Source organism: Salvelinus namaycush, chromosome 16, assembly GCF_016432855.1.
Source record: "Salvelinus namaycush isolate Seneca chromosome 16, SaNama_1.0, whole genome shotgun sequence".
Taxonomy (NCBI): Eukaryota; Metazoa; Chordata; class Actinopteri; order Salmoniformes; family Salmonidae; genus Salvelinus; species Salvelinus namaycush.
In genome coordinates this window covers 3,884,030-3,907,867 of record NC_052322.1, presented here as the reverse complement: position 1 = coordinate 3,907,867, position 23,838 = coordinate 3,884,030, and the positions used below count along the sequence as shown (strand labels likewise).

Below are 23,838 nucleotides of genomic sequence, written 5' to 3'. Positions count from 1 at the left end.
TGTCAAACGCTCCCTCCCTCCCTAAAACACTTCAGCGAGAAGGCCTTTCTAATCGACCTGGCTCGGGGATCCCGGAAGGATATTGACCTCATCCCGTCTGTAGAGGATGCCTGGTTATTCTTTAAAAGTGCTTTCCTCACCATCTGAAATTAGCATCCAACTTTCAAAAAATGTAGGAGAACAGATAAAGCCCTTGGTTCTCTCCAGACTGAATGCCCTTGAGCGGCACAAAAACACCCTGTGGCGGACTGCACTAGCATCAAATAACCCCCGCGATATGCAACTTTTCAGGGAAGTCAGGAACCAATACACACAGTCAGTTAGGAAAGCAAAAGCTAGCTTTTTCAAACAGAAATGTGCATCCAGCAGCACCAATTCCCAAAAGTTTTGGGATACTAAAGTCCATGGAGAATAAGAGTACCTCCTCCCAGCTGCCCACTGCACTGAGACTAGGAAACACTGTCACCACTGATGAATCACAGATAATTTCAATAAGCATTTCTCTACGGCTGGCCATGCTTTCCACCTGGCTACCCCAACCCCGGCCAACAGCTCTGCACCCCCCGCAGCAACTGGCCCAAGCCTCCCCCCCCTGCTTCTTCTTCACCCAAATCCAGACAGCTGATGTTCTGAAAGAGCTGCAAAATCTGGATCCCTACACAATCAACTGGGCCAGACAATCTGTACCCTCTTCCTAAAATTATACGCTGACATTGTTGCAACCCCTATTAATAGTCTGTTCAACCTCTTTCGTATCGTCTGAGATTCCCATAGATTGGAAAGCAGCCGCAGTCATCCCCCTCTTCAAAGGGGAGACTCTAGACCCAAACTGTCACAGACCATCCTGCCCTGCCTTTCTAAAGTCTTTGAAAGCCAAGTGAACAGATCACCGACATTTCGAGTCCCACCGTACCTTCGCTATGCAATCTGGTTTCCGAGCTGGTCACGGATACACCTCAGCCACGCTCAAGGTCCTAAACGATACAACCGCCATCGTTAAGAGACAATACTGTGCAGCCGTATTCATCGACCTGGCCAAGGCTTTCGACTCTGTCAATCACTGTATTCTTATCGGTAGACTCAGCAGCCTTTGTTTCTCAAATGACTGCCTCGCCTGGTTCACTAACTACTTCTCTGATAGAGTTCAGTGTGTCAAATCAGAGGGCCTGTTGTCCGGACCTCTGGCAGTCTCTATGGGGGTGCCACAGCGTTCAATTCTCGGGCCCTCTAAATCTCTGTATATATCAATGATGTCACTTACTGCTGGTGATTATTTGATCCACCTCTACGCAGATGACACCATTCTGTATACATCTGGTCCTTCTTTGGATACTGTTAACAAACCTCCAAAACGAGCTTCAACACTCCTTCCATGGCCTCCAACTGCTCTTAAATGCTAGTAAAACGAAATGTATGCTCTTCAACCGATCGCTGCCTGCACCCGCATCACTACTGTGGACGGTTCTGACTTTGAATATGTGAACAACTATAAATACCTAGGTGTCTGGCTAGACTGTAAACTCTCCATCCAGACTCACATTAAGCATCTCCAATCTAATGTTAAATCTAGAATTGGTTTCCTATTTTGCAACAAAGCCTCCTTACCAAACTTACCCTCGTAAAACTGACTATCCTACAGATCCTTGACTTCGGCGATGTTTACAAACTAGCCTCCAACACTCTACTCAGCAAATTGGATGCAGTCCATCACAGTGCCATCCGTTTGGTCACCAAAGCCACATATACTACCCACCACTGCTTGGCTGGTCCTATCCTATCTCAGCTTACTGGTCACCATAGCAACACCCAGCCGTAGCACACGGCGCAGCAGGTAAATTTCACTGGTCATCCCCAAAGCCAACACCTCTTTGGGCGCCTTTCCTTCCAGTTCTCTGCTGCCAATAACTGGAACGAGACGTATCTCCCTCACTAACTTTAAGCGTCAGCTGTCAGAGCAGCTTACCGATTGCTGCAGCTGTACACAGCCCATCTGTAAATAGCCCATCCATCCAACCAACTACCTCATCCCTATATTTGTTTTTCTGCTCTTTTACACACCAGCACTTCTACATCCTAATCTGCACATATATCACTCCAGTGTAAATTGCTAAATGGTAATTACTTCGCCACTATGGCCTATTTATTGCCTTACTGCCTTACTTCATTTGCACACACTGTATACAGACTTTTCTATTGTGTTATTGACTGTACATTTGTTCATCCCATGTGTAACTCTGTTGTCACGCTTTATCTTGGCCAGGTCGCAGTTGTACATGAGAATTTGTTCTCAACTGTCTAACCTGGTTAAATAAAGGTGAAAAAAAAAAAAAAAAAAAATAGCAGCAGCTAATGGGGATCCATAATAAATACAAATAGAAGGACCGAGGCAAAGATGAACAGAGCAAAGTACAGAGAGATCCTTGATGAAAACCTGCTCCAGAGTACTCAGGACCTTGAGCTGGGGCGTAGGTTCACCTAACAGGACAATCACCCTATGCACACAGCCAAGACAACGCAGGAGTGGCTTCGGGACAAGTCTGAAAGTCCTTGAGTGGGCCTGGCAGAGCCCAGACTTGAACACAATCGAACATCTCTGGAAAGACCTGAAAATAGCTGTGCAGCAATGCTCCCCATCCAACCTGACAGCGCTTGATGGGATCTGCAGAAAGGAATGGGAGAAACTCCCCAAACACATGTGCGGAAACCTTGCAGTGTCTTTGTCTTGCAGACCAAGAAAACCTTAGGCTGTAAACACTGCCAAAAGTGCTTAAACAAAGTAAAGCGTCTGAATACTTCCGTAAATGTGATATTTCAGTCTATTTTTAATACATTTGCAAAAATATTGAAAAACCTGTTTCTGCTTTTCATTATGGGGTATTGTGTGTAGATTTAATCAATTTTAAAACAAGGCTGTAACATAACAAAATGTGGAAAAATACTTTCCGAATGCACTGTATATTCTCTTGAATTCCTCCATTTTCCCAGTCGTGGTCTAGACTAACCATGCATTTTGTTTGAACTGTATCAAATCAGCTGTACGCAACAACGATAAAAAAATCTGAAAAACTGATATAATTCCGAAACACAATCCAGTTTATAAATGTACTAGAATGTTGTTGCATTAATGACTCAAGACATTACCGCTTTTCATTCATTTGAAACATTTTCAAAAAACACAACTGATATTATGGGGTATTGTGTATAGGCCAGTGACAAAACCTCAATTTAATACAATTTTACTTCAGGCTGTAACACAATATGGAAGAGATCAAGTGGTGTGAATAGTTTCTGAAAGCTCAAAAAAAAAGTGCCATAATGAATATCTAGATTCTTCAACGTAGCTTCATATGTGCGTTCCTTATTGGTAAGTGTTATATGCACTGTTTTTATTTAAACAGCTTCTTAAGAATCTACCATCCTGTGTTGTAGTGAAAAGCCTCACCTCCTTATAGCTGGTGATTTCCGTCTCGTAATCCCTGTTGTACTTGCGGATCTTCTGCCGCAGGGTGCTGAGGGCTTTGGCGTTGTTCTTGTTCATCTTCTTCTTGCCTTCTTTGTCCTCCCAAAGCTGTAGGGAAACGAGAAACATCATGTCTTTAGGGATAGTGTTAAGAGTGTGTCTTCATAAATCACAGCGCTCCGGTCATTACTTAATGATCGATAACGTCTGTGCATATTTTTTTCATTTTTCATAGTTTGGATAACCTCACATCAATAGATCAAGACTGTGGGACTACAAGGTTCTCTCTGAAATATTTGTAAAACGTGTTAGTAACATAACTTCTAGTTCCTCCCAAACCCGGATCCGGGAGCACCCCCATCAGTAAAAAAGCTGACTAGCATAGCCTAGCATAGCGTCACAAGTAAATACTAGCATCTAAATATCATTAAATCACAAGTCCAAGACACCAGATGAAAGATACACATCTTGTGAATCCAGCCATCATTTCTGATTTTAAAAATGTTTTACAGGGAAGACACAATATGTAAATCTATTAGCTAACCACGTTAGCAAGACACCACTTTCTTACTCCATCAGTAGCTATCACAAATTTGACCAAATAAAGATATAAATAGCCACTAACCAAGAAACAACTTCATCAGATGACAGTCTGATAACATATTTATTGTATAGCATATGTTTTGTTAGAAAAATGTGCATATTTCAGGTATAAATCATAGTTTACCATTGCAGCCACCATCACAACTCTCACCAAAGCGACTAGAATAACTACAGAGAGCAACGTGTATTACCTAATTACTCATCATAAAACATTTCTTAAAAATACACAGCGTACAGCAATTGAGACACAGATCTTATGAATCCAGACAATATTTCAGATTTTCTAAGTGTTTTACAGCGAAAACACAATATAGCGTTATATTAGCTTACCACAATAGCAAACATCACAACAGCATTGATTCAAGGCAAAAATAGCGATAACGTATAAACCACCAAAATATATTAATTTTTTCACTAACCTTCTCAGAATTCTTCAGATGACAGTCCTATAACATCATATTACACAATGCATATAGAGTTTGTTCGAAAATGTGCATATTTAGCGGCACAAATCGTGGTTATACAATGAGAATAGTGGCCAAAAATTCAAGCAATCTGTCCGGCACCATCTTGGAGAGGCACCTATTCTAATCGAAAACTATTCATAAACTTGACTAAAAAATACAAGTTGGACAGCAAATGAAAGATAAATTAGTTCTTAATGCAATCGCTGAGTTAGATTTTTTAAATTAACGTTACTGCGCAATACAGCGTGCGCTAAAGCGAGACCGCCCCATAATTCATGGCGGAATTATTATTTTACATTTGTCAACATAAGTACGAATTAACAGCATAAAGACTGCTTACTATTAGCTGAGCTTCCATCAGAATCTTGGGCAAGGTGTCCTTTCTCCAGAACAATCGTCTTTGGGTTGAAAGACGTCCTCTTCTCCTGTCGAAATAGCAGCTAACGATAGCCACCAACTGGAGAGGTGTCCAACTCGTGAAAGCGCATGACAAAGAAATCCCAGAAAATCGCAATAAACTGCTATAAGTCGGTTTAAATTAACTACCTTATGATGTCTTTAACACTTATAACGAATAAAAACATGACCGGAGATATAGAACTACTAAAACGAAAGCGTTTGCAGGACGCCATTGTGATGTCTTCTTGCGCCAGGCGCACCGTTGAAAAGGACGGTACTTCCGTTCCACGGTCTTATATAAGGTCCCAGATTGCGCAATCCACTCCATTCAAATTCTCCCCGCTTACTGACATCTAGAGAAAGACGTATGCAGTGCATGTAGCTCATGGCTTACATGGGGACTTATAAACTGACCTCAGAACAGGGACCTCGATTTCTGAAATCTCACTCCCTGACAGGAAATGTGCTACAGAATGAGTTCTGTTTCACTCAGAGAAATAATTCAAACGGTTTTAGAAACTAGAGAGTGTTTTCTATCCAATAGTAATAATAATATGCATATTGTACGAGCAAGAATTGAGTACGAGGCAGTTTAATTTGAGAACGATATTTTACTAAGTTGAAACAGCACCCCCTATATTGACAAGAGGATAATTGATCTTTAGATGGTTTTTCATACAAATACAACATTTGAACTTGGCAACGTAAGGGTCTATGTGCGAACCAATTACAAGCCAGAACAAATACAGATGGACCCCCCCGTGGGTCCACATTTGGTTTGTTCCGACTAGCACTACACATTGGATTCAAATAATCAAATCTTGAGTTGGTTATTTGAATCAGCTGTGCAGTGCTAGAGCAAAAACCAAAATGCGCATCCGTGGTGGGCCACATGAACAAGTTTGGGAGACCGTGATCTAGGCTAGTCCGCAATAATGGCTGGCAAGCAACAACAACAAAAAGTCACGAGTCATGAAGGCAGTCAAATTCCACGTGACCGTTTAGTCGCGGTAATTAGGCTTCTCCAAGCTCTGGCGGAAACGGGTACAAGAGTATCTATATCCACAGTAAAACGAGTCCTATATCGACATAACCTGAAAGGCAACTCAGCAAGGAAGAAGCCACAGCTCCAAAACCGCCATAAAAAAGACAGACTACGGTTTGCAACTGCACATGGGGACAAAGATCGTACTTTTTGGAGAAATGTCCTCTGGTCTGATGAAACAAAAATAGAACTGTTTGGCCATAATGACCGAGCTACCGAGTTATGTTTGGAGGAAAAAGGGGGAGGCTTGCAAGCCAAAGAACACCATCCCAACCATGAAGCACGGGGCTGGCAGCAACATGTGGGGATGCTTTGATGCAGGAGGGACTGTTGCACTTCTCAAAATAGATGGCACCATGAGGAAAGAAAATTGTGTGGATATATTGAAGCAACATCAAGACATCAGTAAGGAAGTTACTGACCTAAAACAGGGAATTTTTACCAGGATTAAATGTCAGGAATTGTGAAACACTGAGTTTAAATGTATTTGGTTAAGGTATATGTAAACTTCAGACTATTTCAACTGTATTTGCTTGACAATCACCGGCTGACAATTTTGTGACCGCCACAGCCCTAGTTGCACCCCTCCCCCCAAAAAACAGATATACAAAATGTCTCAGGATTTTGATACTCTGCACTTTAGGTACCATTAAGGCGAGACCCTTACATGGGTTATGAAAGAAATCCACTACCAAACAATTCTGAGATCTGAAAACTGATGTTCAATATCTCAGAAATATACACTGCTCAAAAAAATAAAGGGAACACTTAAACAACACAATGTAACTCCAAGTCAATCACACTTCTGTGAAATCAAACTGTCCACTTAGGAAGCAACACTGATTGACAATAAATTTCACATGCTGTTGTGCAAATGGAATAGACAAAAGGTGGAAATTATAGGCAATTAGCAAGACACCCCCAAAAAAGGAGTGATTCTGCAGGTGGTGACCACAGACAACTTCTCAGTTCCTATGCTTCCTGGCTGATGTTTTGGTCACTTTTGAATGCTGGCGGTGCTCTCACTCTAGTGGTAGCATGAGACGGAGTCTACAACCCACACAAGTGGCTCAGGTAGTGCAGTTCATCCAGGATGGCACATCAATGCGAGCTGTGGCAAAAAGGTTTGCTGTGTCTGTCAGCGTAGTGTCCAGAGCATGGAGGCGCTACCAGGAGACAGGCCAGTACATCAGGAGACGTGGAGGAGGCCGTAGGAGGGCAACAACCCAGCAGCAGGACCGCTACCTCCGCCTTTGTGCAAGGAGGTGCACTGCCAGAGCCCTGCAAAATGACCTCCAGCAGGCCACAAATGTGCATGTGTCTGCTCAAACGGTCAGAAACAGACTCCATGAGGGTGGTATGAGGGCCCGACGTCCACAGGTGGGGGTTGTGCTTACAGCCCAGCACCGTGCAGGACGTTTGGCATTTGCCAGAGAACACCAAGATTGGCAAATTCGCCACTGGCGCCCTGTGCTCTTCACAGATGAAAGCAGGTTCACACTGAGCACATGAGCACATGTGACAGACGTGACAGAGTCTGGAGACGCCGTGGAGAACGTTCTGCTGCCTGCAACATCCTCCAGCATGACCGGTTTGGCGGTGGGTCAGTCTGGTGTGGGGTGGCATTTCTTTGTGGGGCCGCACAGGCCTCCATGTGCTCGCCAGAGGTAGCTTGACTGCCATTAGGTACCGAGATGAGATCCTCAGACCCTTTGTGAGACCATATGCTGACACATGCACATTTGTGGCCTGCTGGAGGTCATTTTGCAGGGCTCTGGCAGTGCACCTCCTTGCACAAAGGCGGAGGTAGCGGTCCTGCTGCTGGGTTGTTGCCCTCCTACGGCCTCCTCCACGTCTCCTGATGTACTGGCCTGTCTCCTGGTAGCGCCTCCATGCTCTGGACACTACGCTGACAGACACAGCAAACCTTTTTGCCACAGCTCGCATTGATGTGCCATCCTGGATGAACTGCACTACCTGAGCCACTTGTGTGGGTTGTAGACTCCGTCTCATGCTACCACTAGAGTGAGAGCACCGCCAGCATTCAAAAGTGACCAAAACATCAGCCAGGAAGCATAGGAACTGAGAAGTTGTTTGTGGTCACCACCTGCAGAATCACTCCTTTTTTGGGGGTGTCTTGCTAATTGCCTATAATTTCCACCTTTTGTCTATTCCATTTGCACAACAGCATGTGAAATTTATTGTCAATCAGTGTTGCTTCCTAAGTGGACAGTTTGATTTCATAGAAGTGTGATTGACTTGGAGTTACATTGTGTTGTTTAAGTGTTCCCTTTATTTTTTTGAGCAGTGTACTTTTCGCTGGAACCTGATAGTCCCAAGCTGTCACAGGCCGACATTCGAGCAGTTTCACATGCAGAAGAAGAGTGAACTGCGGAGGTTTACCTGATTCAAATAGTCTTCCAGGTCAGCCAGAAGACGGATGTAGAAGGGGGGCACCCCTTCCTTGTCCACTATAGTCTTGCTTTTGAGGAACGCTCGACATAGCTGCTCAAACTCCTCCAGACACTTGGACATGTCTCGGATCTTCATGGCGTTGCGGATCGTCTTGATCAGGTTCGTCAGCTCCTCAAACCTGGGATATAAGAATTGGTTAGATGGCATAGTCCAGGGCAGGCATACTAACACATACTGTCTGAGGCAGTCCAGTCAAGGGACACTAGTCTGGTCCCAGATACAGTACCAGTCAAAAGTTACGACACACCTACTCATTCAAGGGTTTTTATTTTTACTATTTTCTACATTGTAGAATAATAGTAAAGACAGCAAAACAAATGATAGTGGGACTAAGCGCAAACCAGATGGGATATCGCTGCAGAATGCTGTGGTAGCCATGCTAATTAAGTGTGCCTTGAATTCTAAATAAATCAAAGGTCTTGAAATCTTCCGCATTGACTGAGCTTCATGTCTTAAAGTAATGATAGACTGTCGTTTCTCTTTGTTTATTTGAGCTGTTCTTGCCATAATATGGACTCGGGATTATACCAAATAGGGCTATGTTCTGCATACCACCCCTACCATGTCACAACACAACTGATTGGCACAAACACATTAAGAAATGCCACAAATGAACTTAACAAGGCACACCAGTTAATTGAAATGCATTCCAGGTGACTACCTCATGAAGCTGGTTGAGAGAATGCCAAGAGTGTGCAAAGCTGTCATCAAGGCAAAGGGTGGCTACTTTGAAGTATCTCAAATATTAAACATATTTGGGTTTGTTGAACACTTTTTTTGTTACATGATTCCATGCAAGTTATTTCATTATTCTACAATGTAGAAAACGGTAAAAGTAAAGCAAAACCCTGGAATGAGTAGGTGTCCAAACTTTTGACTGGTACTGTATGTTTATGCTGTACAGCCAAGTCCTATGGGTGGTAGCCTGGTCCCAGATCAGTTATGCCAGGGTTGCACATTTGGGGAATATTCAGAGGTGGAAACTTTCCATGGGAATTAACGGGAATATGCAAATTAATATTAATACCATGTAAATGTAGATGTTTTTTGCATTGGATATATTTACCATATATGGAGACAGAAACCGTTTACCTTATATATGTAGACAATTGCAAATTATTAAATCCTTCCATTAGAAATAAAAAAAACAATTCAGTTATGAATTGAACTTTAATTAAATGAGTTGACTCTTCACATGGGATGATTTGACTGAACAACAAAAGGGAATATTGAATGATCCCCAATGATCCATCGCATGTCTCAAAAAACATTTAACATACATCTGTAAAATGATAGTCTAGAAACTAAAGCTTTGGTTGGCTTCCTCTCAGGCTTCCATGACTTCTCATAAATGTCCACCTCGAACATCAGACTGAGGCCTCATTGTCAAGGTCACTTTCCAACCTTGTTGAGGATGGCTCGTTGTCAGGCATAAAAAGCCTCATATTTGACCGGATGGCCACCAATTTTTCAACCCTTGTATTGGTCAGCCTGGGGCGTGCTTTGGAGTGTGTGTTCCCAAACAAGGACCAGTTGCGCTCTGAGGCGGCTGATGTTGGTGGAATTTGGAGGATGATGGCGGCAACAGGGGAACGAGCATCAGATCCACAAAGTTCCTTCCACCATGTGGCTGATGAGGTGTATATATATATATATATACACAACCACTATCCATATTGCATCTCCATCCCAAAGCCCTTGCTTGGAAGTGTACTTCGACTGCCAAGAACCTTGCCCTCATCCAGGCCAAGATGGCGAGACACAGTAGTGATGACACCATATACCTTGTTGATCTCTGCACCAGACAGGATGCTCTTGCCAGCATACTTGGGGTCCAACATGTACACTGCGGCGTGTATGGGCATCAGGCCGAAGTCTTTGATGCATGTCAGAACTGCAGTTTCCTCTGCTGGGAGCAACAGTGAAGTGGGCAGGGCAGTACAGATTTCTTCTCTTACATCAGCAATCAGAGTCTGAACAGACAGACAGAACAGCATTGTCTCCCTCAATCCGTGCAATGGCTACTGCTATAGGTTTTAGGAGTTTCAGGCTGCTTACCACTCTCTCCCAAAATACATCATCCAAGAGGATCCTCTTGATGGGGCTGTCCATATCGGCAGACTGTGATATGGCCATTTCTTGGAGACTCCTTCCCCTCCAGGAGACTGTCAAACATGATGACGACAACACCACCCCAATGGGTGTTGCTGGGTAGCTTCAAATGTGGTGCTCTTATTCTTCTCACTTTGCTTGGTGAGGTAGATTGCTGCTATAACTTGATGACCCTTCAAATACCTAACCATTTCCTTGGTTCTTTTGTAGAGTGTAACCATTGTTTTCAGTGCCATGATGTCCTTGAGGAGCAGATTCAGTGCATGAGCAGCACAGCCAATGGGTGTGACATGAGGGTAGGACTCCTCCATTTTAGACCAAGCAGCCTTCATGTTCGCAGCATTGTCTGTCACCAGTACAAATACCTTCTGTGGTCCAAGGTCATTGACTGCCTTCAGCTCATCTGCAATGTAGAGACCGGTGTCTGTTGTCCCTTGTGTCTGTGCTCTTGTAGAATACTGGTTGAGGGGTGGAGATGTAGTTAATTATTCCTTGCCCACGAACATTCGACCACCCATAATTGATGATTGCAATACAGTCTGCTTTCTCTATGATTTGCTTGACCACTTGAACTCTGCATCCAGCAAATGAGTAGATAAAGCCTCTGGTTGGAGGGGTGTATGCTGGGCGAAGAACATTCAGAAATATCTTCCAATACACATTGCCTGTGAGCATCAGAGGTGAACCAGTTGCATACACAGATCGAGCAAGACATTCATCACCATTTCTCGGACTACGTTCCTCCATTGAGTCAAAAAACCCATCTGATTCCAGTAGGACCATGAGCTGTTGGCTATCGATAAGGTGTCTTGATTCATCATTTTCACCTCGAATAGAAGTAGAGGGACTTTTGTCAGAAGTTGCTTGTGGTGAGCGCTAAGGGAACTTTATGCACTTGGCCAGATGATTCTGCATCTTTGTTACATTCTTCACATATGATTTGGCACAGTATTTGCAAATGTACACAGCTTTTCCTTCTACATTAGCTGCAGTGAAATGTCTCCACACATCAAATCAAATTTTATCAGATAGTGCCCGTGGCATTTTCCTGTAAAGATTAGAAAAATAATTTGCAAAATAAGCCAAATACAATTCCATGTACAGATAAATAGTTACGGAGTTAGATTAAACAACTTCTTTGTAAGATAAACATTTTAAAATGAAACATGTATGGAAACAGGAGAATTAACACTCCTCAGTTAACAGGCTCAAGCAAGCTAAAACCCACATGGTAGCAAAAACTAACTAGCAGAAATTGTTAACAAGTTAGAAATTATTTAAACACTTTGCTGTAGGCTTCCATTTACTAGTTGACAAAAACAATCATGTATGTCATATAAAATATATTCACCCCACCCAGTATTGTAATCAAAACTTACCAGAAAGCATGTGGTCCTTGGCTCAGACAGTGTAGTAGTGTGGGCTCAATAGCATCTCATTAGTGTGCAAGATCTTGAGAATCAGCTGTACATATGATGGAAGATTACACTGCACATCCCAATTTTTTTTTTTTGCACCCCAGTATCTCTTCTTGCACATCATCATCTGCACATCTATCACTCCAGTGTTAATGCTAAATTGTAATTATTTCACACCTATGGCCTATTTATGCCTTACCTCCCTAATCTTACTACATCTGCACACACTGTACATAGATTTTTCCTACTGTGTTATTGATTGTACGTTTGTTTATCCCATGTGTAACTCGGTTTTGTTTTTGTCGCACTGCTTTGCTTTATCTTGGCCAGGTCGCAGTTGTAAATGAGTTCTCAACTGGTCTACCTGGTTAAATAAGGTGAAATAAATACAATGGAAGAAAGCACTGTGCATGCAGAGGGTTGCAGTTCCATTGAATTGGGGATAGTTTAAACAAAATGCGCCACAAGACCTAGAAATGCCTTGTATATCCCACAAAAAAAGGATCACTGTTAGAAGCTAACTTTTTTTGATGAATTTAAACAAAATTCTAAACTTCCCACGGAAAATTTCCAAGAAAGTTTCCGACCCTTTGCAACCCTAGTTATGCCTATGCTGTATTGCCAACTCCTATGATGGTTGATAGCCAAAGGGCATAATAACTACCATAAGAGCTGGCTGTACAGCACAACTAGATCAGGGACAAGGCTAAGATGGTTCTTTGGATCATGAAGTAGAGTAAATGCCTGACCTCTTGTCCTTGGCACTGCGCACCACTCTCTTGGTGTCCTCCTCATCGTCACTAAGTAGCAATGACCTACAGGGACCAAATGTGGAAAAGTGAGAGAGCTGTAGAAACAAAAGTTAGTGTGACTGAGGTTTTGACGAGAGAAAGTAGTACTGACTGCTTGGTGAAAGTAGTTCCAGGTGCTTTAGGGGTGATCTCGTCCGCCGACGAGGAGGATTCAGACTCGCTGTCGGACCCGGTGGCAAAGAAACGTGACATTGCTGAAGGCCACCGTCAATCTGTGGAAGTGGAATCATGATATCTTACAATGAGGTTCAAACATCTGGTGTGAAGGGGCAACATGAAATTACAGATAACATTTTCGTTTTTGCAGTATTCTAGAATCCACTTCCCTGACTACATACTGTATTTATCTGTAGAAACTCCATGTCAGATGTAGGCCTACATGCAACTGGAAAGCTAACACGTACCAGTTGAACCAGAAAAATAAGTGGAAATCCCCCACATCATCATTATTGAAATGATGCAGCTGGCTAGCTAGATTGCTGGCCAGTAGATGTTCAAGTTTGTCTCATGGCACAAGACTAATAGCTAGTTAGCAATTTAGCTAACACTGGCTCCTTTAGAGTGTTATTTAAATGCATCATAATGCTCAGTCTAGACACTCAGTTGTATAGTATTTTCATTAATATTCCCCATGTAATTGGGAGTTGGCCTCTGCCGAGTACCCAACAACCAGATGTTCCATTTCCCATGAAAACCGGAATAAGAGCCTGTGACACGACTTCTGGACGTAAACAAGGCGACACTCCATATTAAAACGCCTCCTCCACATTTACTGGATTGGTTGAACAGTGCAGAAGAGAACCTCTCGACATTTAGTTTCAGGTGTTTCTTTTACGCCTGCTACGTTAGGTTAATGGGGATCTAACATGGCTGCCACACAATGTTGTAGTGTCATGTAAATGCATCAATGCAGAAACCCCCTTGACAACTCTAAATACATAGCTACAGATTGTCTTACAGATCAAGACAGGTGAGTGTCATCATGACATTCTGCACTTTGGAGTGGACCCACCCATCTCAATGAATGAGAGAACGATGAAGAGGCGAAGTGAGAGGTTTTAAGCCGCCCAAAATTTGTCCACAACAATAAGCCCACAAAGAGAATGGAGGTTAATGAGTGTCGAATTTGGCCAACAAGAAATTGAACTGCTAATTGGTTACGAGAGGCTTATGTGATTGAATAGAAGTGTAATAATGGTTAGGTTGTTACGAATGCAATGATATAAGTTGACGCACTTGGCATATCGGAAACTTTGAAAAATGTAACTTTATATAGGAATAATGCTTGTCAGAGATTAGTGTTGCACGGTATACAAAACCGTCAGTACTTTTCAGATACTAGAACACGAAAAATGGTTTGGTACTAGATTTGTGTCTTTCTTTCGGTACTTCTGTCAAATGTGTCAGACGTCATATTCAAATTGGGAGGATTGAGTCTGTCCAGTAATTTGTCTGAATCTTTCTTTAGGGGGCAGTAGCTAGCCAGGCTACTTGTGCATGCAGCTGACAGTGCGAGCTGCGAGTCTCAGATAGAGTTTTGCATAAGGAGAATGTATGTATTCTTCTGATATTTAACATGGTGTTTTATTTTTTGGAAGAAATGTAATATACAGTGAACAAAAATATAAACGCAACATGTAAAGTGTTAGTCCCATGTTTCATGAGCTGAAATAAAATATCCCCAAAATGTTCCATTGCCAGAAAAAGCACATTTCTCTCAAATCTGCTCAAATTTGTTTACATTCCTGTTAGTGAGCATTTCTCCTTTGCCAAGATAATCCATCCACCGGACAGGTGCGGCATATCAAGAAGCTGATTAAACAGCATGATCATTACACAGGTGCACCTTGCGCTGGGGACAATGTAAGGTCACTCTAAATAGTGCATTTTTGTAACAACGCCACAAATGTCTCAAGTTGAGGGTGCGTGCAATCGGCATGTTAACTGCAGAAATGTCCATCAGAGCTTTTGCCAGAGAATTAAATGTTAATTTCTCTACCATAAGCCGCCTCAAACTTCATTTGAGTGAATTTGGCAGTACGTCCAACCAGTCTCACAATCGCAGACGACGTGTATGGGGTCGTGTGGTTTTCTGATGTCAACTTTGTGAACAGAGTGCCCCATGGTGGCTTTAAGGTTATGATATGGGCAGGCATAAGCTACGGACAACAAACACAATTGCATTTTACTGATGGCAATTTGAACGCATAGAGATACCGTGATAAGATCATGAGGGCCATTTTAGTGCCATTCATCCGCCACAATCACCTCATGTTTCAACATGTTAATGCACGGCCCCATGTCACAAGGATCTGTACCCAACTCCTGGAAGCTGAAAATATCCCAGTTCTTCCATGGCCTGCATTCTCACCAGACATGCCATCCATTGGGCATGTTTGGGGATGCTCTGGATCGGCATTTACGACAGCGTGGTCCAGTTCCTGCCAATATCCAGCAACTTCGCACAGCCATTGAAGAGTGGAACATCCCACAGGCAACAATAAACAACCTAATCAACTCTATGCAAAGGAGATGTGTCGCACTGCTTGAGGCAAATGCTGGTCACACTAGATTGTGACTGGTTCTGGTCCACGCCCCTACCCTTTTTAAGGTATCTGTGACCAACATATGCATGTCTGTATTCCCAGTCATGTAAAATCCATAGATTAGGGCCTATTAAATTTATTTTAATTAACCGATTTCCTTTTATTAATCGTAACTCAGTAAAATCTAAAATTGTTGCGTTGATATTTCTGTTCAGTATAGAATTAAGATCATCAAGGACAACAACCACCCGAGCCAATGCCTGTTCACCCCGCTACCATCCAGAAGGTAGGTCAGTACAGGTGCATCAAAGCTGGGGCCGAGAGACTGAAAAACAGCTTCTATCTCAAGGCCATCAGACTGTTAAACAGCCACCACTAACATTTAGTGGCCGCTGCCAACATACTGACTCAACTCCAGCCACTTTAATAATGGGAATTGATGGAAATGTATGTAAAAATGTATCACTAGCCACTTTAAACAATGCCACTTAATATAATGTTTACATACCCTACATTACTCATCTCATATGTATATACTGTACTCTATATCATCTACTGCATCTTCCCATCTTTATGTAATACATGTATCACTAGCCACTTTATGTTTATATACCCTACATTACTCATCTCATATGTATATACTGTACTCTATACCATCTACTGCATCTTGCCTATGCCGTTCTGTACCATCACTCATTCATATATCTTTATGTACATATTCTTTATCCCTTTACACTTGTGTGTATAAGGTAGTAGTTGTGGAATTGTTAGGTTAGATTACTCATTGGTTATTACTGCATTGTCGGAACTAGAAGCACAAGCATTTCGCTACACTCGCATTAACATCTGCTAACCATGTGTATGTGACAAATAAAACTAGTTTTTTTTTAAAAATTTGTTCTACCAGTTATCAACATGTTCAATGTTTTAAAAAATGAAGCCCAGTGGTTATTCTGTGACTTTAGCTAATACGCATATACTTTTTTGCCATGATATAATTTTGTATTGAGTACCGTTTTGGTATCGAGTATCATTATTCTAAACCTGGTATCGAAGTCAAAAATGTGGTATCATGACAACACTAATAGAGAGAGGACTCACAGACATAACCCATTTTAGAATGGACACAGCAATTGGGGCTTCCACCATTTTAAAAGTAGTCAACTGGTTGGGGATTCCTATGAGTCGGTATCAAAACAGCCGATGAAGAAAATTCATTACTTTTAAATTGAGATGGCCTTGATCACACGTATCTGCTTTCTCATTGGCTAGAATGGTCCCACATGAACTCGCCTCCTCCCGTATGCCTTCCATTTTTGAGGACATGCATTTCCATTGTTAGAGCCATCACTCGAATATCTTGTCAATAGAGAATCTTTGGATTATATTTGAAATAGACAATATGGCGGCGTACATATTGTTAGATTACTTCATGGGGAAAAGCATTCGTTTTAATAACGGAGCATTTTCTAAATTCCAACGTATCATCTGCAACTGGACATTTTAGAAAAAATGTTTGGCCGAATCGGGAACTAAGATAGGAGAAAAATACTAGGTTTGTTGAAAAAAAAATATCTGGCGAAGTTTTGGATTGGCAAACTCCCAGCAGTAATGGATACCACATCTTTGGTTAAAAATCACATTATCGGGTGTAAGAATCTGTAGCTGGCTATAAATACATGGCTCTGGGCACGATCATCCATTATTGGCGGAGTAAGGCTGCCCATTAGTTAATTCAGAAACTAGTTAGCAAGTAAACTAACCATTGGTTTCACATATTCCTCGCACTGTGAAATTTTAACGTTAAAAGGGAATACCTAGCGAACAACATCAAATAAACAGTGAACGCTTCCTTTTCAAGGCGGCAACAACGACGACCCGCTAGCTAGTGTGCTGCTGACGCACTACTACTAGGCCCAGACATGCCTAGACAAAACGTTACCAGTAAATGTAAACACAGCTCCAACTAATCATTACAAGGGCCTCACCTATGTCCAGGAAAAATCTTCTGTTGTGTGTCTGATCACTTGGGAATGATTTCTACTCCACCTTTGCAATTTTACAGGTATAGCACTCGAGTGCAAAGCCTCATTCACGCACTGCCTTCAGGAAAGAGGTAGCGTGGTTCAAGGGACGTGACGTCACTTCCTCTTCTTCTTCAGTGGGGTTTATCGGCGGTTGGCATCCAACGTTATGGTGCATTACCGCCACCAACTGTACTGGAGTGTGGGCCAGAGACAGAGAGAACTAAATGTTAACAAAATATTTTAGACTATCTGATCACGTTCTAATCAATAAACGAATTTACTGTTTCCCCTTCTCCCTCATACTAGATCTCAACCTCTCTCGTTCCCTCTGATACTGCCCACACTGAAGCAATACATGCTCCACAGTCTGTTTCCTGGCAATAATCACACTTTCCTGTTGAATGCTTTCCTATCACATTTAACCCTCCTGCTGTGTTCCGGTTGAATTGGACCGATTTACAAGTTTTCTCTCTGAAAAATGTAGTTCATTTAATCTGATTGTCATAATAAGTTTCCATGACTTTGTCCACACATGTCATCTGATTTTCATAAAATGTTGGGTTTTATTGAACTTTTGTACACCTGTGGTGTTCCTGGTCAAAAATGACCGGTCATTAGAAATGAATGGGTGAGACTACAATTAGTGTAGCTTAACTTCCAACAGTATGGCCATCATCTCAGCCGTATATACAGCCAGATGATCTGTAATACGTTTCCTGATTGCCACCCCACATTCCTGCACTTCAAGTACTGACCCAGTGTCCTTGCATTTTTTTATTATCTGTGTAAAAGGCCATAAAATCCTGATACACAGTATCCAGACGTCTCTTATTAAACAAATCAGATGGATCAACACCCTCCCAATCTTTCTTTAGTCTCTCCAACACTTCTAAATCAAATCAAATGTTATTGGTCACATACACATGGTTAGCAGATGTTATTGCGAGTGTAGCGAAGTGGCCAATGATTTCAAGTCTGTATATAGGCAGCAGCCTCTCTGTGTTAGTGATGGCTGTTTAACAGTCTGATGGCCTTGAGATAGAAGCTGTTTTTCTGTCTCTCGGTCCCAGATTTGATGCACCTGTACTGACCTCGCCTTCTGGATGATAGCGGGGTGAACAGGCAATGGCTCGGGTGGTTATTGTCCTTGAGGATCTTTTTGGCCAACCTGTGACATCGAGTGCTGTAGGTGTACTGAGTGCAGGTAGTTTGCCCCCGGTGATGCGTTGGGCAGACCTCACTACCCTCTGGAGAGCCTTGCGGTTGTGGGCGGTGCAGTTGCCGTACCAGGGGGTGATACAGTCCGACAGGATGCTGCTCTCAATTGTGTGTCTGTAAAGGTTTGTGAGAGTTTTAGGTGACAAGCCAAATTTCTTCAGCATCCTGAGGTTGCGCCTTCTTCACCACACTGTCTGTGTGGGTGAACCATTTCATGTTGTCAGTGATGTGTACGCTGAGGAACTTAAAACTTTCCACGTTCTCCACCGCTGTCCTGTCGATGTGGATAGGGGGGTGCTCCCTCTGCTGTTTCCTGAAGTCCACAATCATCTCCTTTGTTTTGTTGACGTTGAGTGAGAGGTTGTTTTCCTGACACCACACTCCGAGTGCCCTCATCTCCTCCCTGTAGGCTGTCTCATCGTTGTTGGTAATCAAGCCTACTACTGTTGTGTCGTCTATTGATTATTGAGTTGGAGGCATGCATGGCCACGCAGTTATGGGTGAACAGGGAGTACAGGAGGGGACTGAGAACGCACCATTATGGGGCCCCAGTGTTGAGGATCAGCGAAGTGGAGATGTTGTTTCCTACCTTCACCACCTGGGGGCGGCCCGCTAGGAAGTCCAGGACCCAACTGCACAGGACGGGGTCGAGACCCAAGGCCTCGAGCTTAATGATGAGCTTGGAGGGTACTATGGTGTTGAATGCTGAGCTATAGTCAATGAACAGCATTCTTACATAGGTATTCCTCTTGTCCAGATGGGATAGGGCAGTGTGCAGTGTGATGGCGATTGCATCGTCTGTGGACCTATTGGGGCGGTAAGCAAATTGAAGGGGGTCTAGGGTGACAGGTAAGGTGGAAGTGATATGATCCTTGACTAGCCTCTCAAAGCACTTCATGATGACAGAAGTGAGTGCTACGGGGCGATAGTCATTTAATTCAGTTGCCTTCGCCTTCTTGGGTACAGGAACAATGGTGGCCATCTTAAAGCATGTGGGGTCAGCAGACTGGGATAGGGAGAGATTGAAGAGATCAACTACTGGAGATGCGAGGAGCCATGGTGGATTCACAGGGATAGCTACCGTTGGACTAAACTCCCTTCCATACAGTCCCATCTCCTTCGCCTGGGTATTACCCACCCACCCAAAGCTCGTGTTCTGTCTTCGCTCATGTTTCCAGTATGCCTATAAAATCCCTTTTGCAGGATGAGACAATGAGACCCCATGTCTCTGTAGGTTGACCCAATAATTAATTGCCAGCTGCGGTCTCCTAATCTGCAATGGCATATCCCCCATCTCCACCTGTAGTACACCCACTGGGGACATCCGAAACGCCCCACTACATATTCTACGAGTCCTTGCCCTTGTATTTTATTTTATTTATTTTTATTTCACCTTTATTTAACCAGGTAGGCAAGTTGAGAACAAGTTCTCATTTACAATTGCGACCTGGCCAAGATAAAGCAAAGCAGTTTGACACATACAACAACACAGAGTTACACATGGAGTAAAACAAACATACAGTCAATAATACAGTAGAAAAATAAGTCTATATACAATGTGAGCAAATGAGGTGAGATAAGGGAGGTAAAGGCAAAAAAAGGCCATGGTGGCGAAGTAAATACAATATAGTAAGTAAAACACTGGAATGGTAGATTTGCAGTGGAAGAATGTGCAAAGTAGAAATAGAAATAATGGGGTGCAAAGGACTAAAATAAATAAATATAGTAGGGGTAGAGGTAGTTGTTTGGGCTAAATTATAGATGGGCTATGTACAGGTGCAGTAATCTGTGAGCTGCTCTGACAGCTGGTGCTTAAAGCTAGTGAGGGAGATAAGTGTTTCCAGATTCAGTGATTTTTGTAGTTCGTTCCATTCATTGGCAGCAGACAACTGGAAGGAGAGGCGGCCAAAGGAGGAATTGGCTTTGGGGGTGACCAGAGAGATATACCTGCTGGAGCGCGTGCTACAGGTGGGTGCTGCTATGGTGACCAGCGAGCTGAGATAAGGGGGGACTTTACCTAGCAAGGTCTTGTAGAGGACCTGGAGCCAGTGGGTTTGGCGACAAGTATGAAGCGAGGGCCAGCCAACGAGAGCGTACAGGTCGCAGTGGTGGGTAGTATATGGGGATCTGGTGACAAAACGGATGGCACTGTGATGGACTGCATCCAATTTATTGAGTAGGGTATTGGAGGCTATTTTATAAATGACATCGCCGAAGTCGAGGATTGGTAGGATGGTCAGTTTTACGAGGGTATGTTTGGCAGCATGAGTGAAGGATGCTTTGTTGCGAAATAGGAAGCCAATTCTAGATTTAACTTTGGATTGGAGATGTTTGATGTGAGTCTGGAAGGAGAGTTTACAGTCTAACCAGACACCTAGGTATTTGTAGTTGTCTACATATTCTAAGTCAGAACCATCCAGAGTAGTGATGCTGGACGGGCGGGCAGGTGCAGGCAGCGATCGGTTGAAGAGCATGCATTTAGTTTTACTTGTATTTAAGAGCAGTTGGAGGCCACGGAAGGAGAGTTGTATGGCATTGAAGCTCATCTGGAGGTTAGTTAACACAGTGTCCAATGAAGGGCCAGAGGTATACAGAATGGTGTCGTCTGCGTAGAGGTGGATCAAAGAATCACCAGCAGCGAGAGCGACATCATCGATGTATACAGAGAAGAGAGTCAGCCCGAGAATTGAACCCTGTTGCACCCCCATAGAGACTGCCAGAGGTCCGGACAACAGGCCCTCCGATTTGACACACTGAACTCTATCTAAGAAGTAGTTGGTGAACCAAGCGAGGCAGTCATTTGAGAAACTAAGGCTGTTGAGTCTGCCAATAAGAATGTTGTGATTGGCAGAGTCGAAAGCCTTAGCCAGGTTGATGAATACGGCTGCACAGTAATGTCTCTTATCGATGGCGGTTATGATATCGTTTAGGACCTTGAGCGTGGCTGAGGTGCACCCATGACCACTCATCACTCTGAAACCAGATTGCATAGCGAAGAAGGTACGGTGAGATTCGAAATGGTCGGTGATCTGTTTGTTAACTTGGCTTTCGAAGACTTTAGAAAGGCAGGGTAGGATAGATATAGGTCTGTAACAGTTTTGTTATCTTGGCTTTCGAAGACTTTAGAAAAGCAGGGTAGAATAGAGATAGGTCTGTAACAGTTCGGGTCTAGAGTGTCTCCCCCTTTGAAGAGGGAGATGACCGCGTCCGCTTTCCAATCTTTAGGGATCTCAGGCTAAACGAAAGAGAGGTTGAACAGGCTAGTAATAGGGGTTGCAACAATTGCGGCGGATCATTTTAGAAAGAGAGGGTCCAGATTGTCTAGCCCAGCTGATTTGTAGTGGTCCAGATTTTGCAGCTCTTTCAGAACATCAGCTATCTGGGTTTGGGTGAAGGAGAAATGGGGGAGGCTTGGGCATGTTGCTGTGGGGGGTGTAGAGCTGTTTACCGGGGTAGGGGTAGGCATGGCCAGCTGTGGAAAAATGCTTATTGAAATTCTCGATTATCGTAGATTTATCAGTGGTGACAGTGTTTCCTAGCCTCAGTGCAGGAGGAGGTGCTCTTATTCTCCATGGACTTTACAGTGTCCCAGAGCTTTTTGGAGTTTGTTCTACAGGATGCAAATTTCTGTTTGAAAAGCTAGCCTTTGCTTTTCTAAATGCCTGTGTATATCGGTTCCGAACTTCACTGAAAAGTTGCATATCGTGGGGGCTATTCGATGCTAATGCAGTACGCCACAGGATGCTTTGTGCTGGTCAAGGGCAGTCAGGTCTGGAGAGAAGCAAGGGCTATATCTGTTCCTGGTTCTACATTTTTTGAATTGGGCATGCTTATTTAAGATGGTGAGGAAAGCACTTTTAAAGAATAACCAGGCATCCTCTACTGACGGAATGAGGTCAATATCCTTCCAGGATACCCGGGCCAGGTCGATTAGAAAGGCCTGCTCGCTGAAGTGTTTTAGGGAGCGTTTGACAGTGATGAGGGGTGGCCGTTTGACCGTGGACCCATTACGGACGCAGGCAATGAGGCAGTGATCGCTGAGATCCTGGTTGAAGACAGCAGAGGTGTATTTAGAGGGCAGGTTGGTCACGATGATATCTATGAGGGTGCCCGTGTTTACGAATTTAGGGTTATTCCTGGTAGGTTCCTTGATAATTTGTGTGAGATTGAAGGCATCTAGCTTAGATTGTAGGACGGCCGGGGTGTTAAGCATATCCCAGTTTAGGTCACCTAACAGTACAATCTGAAGATAAATGGGGGGCAATTAATTCACATATGGTGTCCAGGGCACAGCTGGGGGCTGAGGGGGGTCTATAACAGGCGGCAACAGTGAGATACTTATTTCTGGAAAGGTGGATTTTTAAAAGTTGAAGCTCGAATTGTTTGGGCACAGACCTGGATAGTATGACAACGCTCTGCAGGCTATATCTGCAGTAGATTGCAACTCCACCCGCTTTGGCAGTTCTTTCTTGGCGGAAAATGTAGTTGGGGATGGAAATTTCCAAAGATTTGGTGGCCATCCTAAGCCAGGATTCAGACACGGCTAGGACATCAGGGTTGGCGGAGTGTGCTAAAGCAGCGAATAAAACAAACTTAGGGAGGAGGCTTCTGATATTAACGTGCATGAAACCACGGCTTTTACGGTTACAGAAGTCAACAAAAGATAGCGCCTGGGGAATAGGAGTTGAACTGGGGGCTACAGGGCCTGGCTTAAAATGTAAACCTCTACATCACCAGAGGAACAGAGGAGGAGTAGGATAAGGGTACGGCTAAAGGCTATAAGAACTGGTTATCTAGTGCATGGGGACAGAATAAAAGGAGCAGATTTCTGGGCATGGTAGAATAGATTCAGGGCATAATGTACAGACAATGGTATGGTAGGATGTGAGTACAGTGGAGGTAAACCTGGGCATTGAGTGACGATGAGAGCGGTTTTGTCTCTGGAGGCACCAGTTAAGCCAGGTGAGGTCTCCGCATGTGTGTGGGGTAGGACAAAAAAAGTTATCTAAGGCATTTTGAGCGGGACTGAGGGCTCTACAGTGAAATAAAACATTAAGAACTAGCCAAGACAGCAGTAGACAAGGCATATTGACATTAGAGAGAGGCATAAAGCAAACACAGGTGTTGATCAGGAGAGCTAAGACAACAACGGGTAAATGGCAATGAATGGGCAGAGCGGGTTAGTTAGGACAGGACCTGAGTTCAAGGCTGGGGCCGACAGGTAAACAAAATGAGGTACTGTGTTATTGAAACAGT

At 43.4% G+C, this 23,838-nt stretch overlaps 1 protein-coding gene across 1 annotated transcript in view; it reads right to left on the bottom strand.

Moving 5' to 3' along the window:
- Positions 1 to 17,473, bottom strand: part of LOC120060910 (eukaryotic translation initiation factor 3 subunit C) — a 41,843-nt gene extending 24,370 nt beyond the window's left edge. Inside the window, exons 1-5 of the mRNA XM_039010339.1 lie at positions 17,326 to 17,473; positions 12,883 to 13,003; positions 12,729 to 12,794; positions 8,378 to 8,567; positions 3,443 to 3,568 (exon numbers count right to left, since the gene is read on the bottom strand). Coding sequence (XP_038866267.1) covers positions 3,443 to 3,568; positions 8,378 to 8,567; positions 12,729 to 12,794; positions 12,883 to 12,983 — 483 coding nt within the window. The 5' untranslated portion in view covers positions 12,984 to 13,003; positions 17,326 to 17,473. The remainder of the gene's footprint in view (positions 1 to 3,442; positions 3,569 to 8,377; positions 8,568 to 12,728; positions 12,795 to 12,882; positions 13,004 to 17,325) is intronic.
- Between the last annotated feature and the right edge of the window lie 6,365 nt (positions 17,474 to 23,838).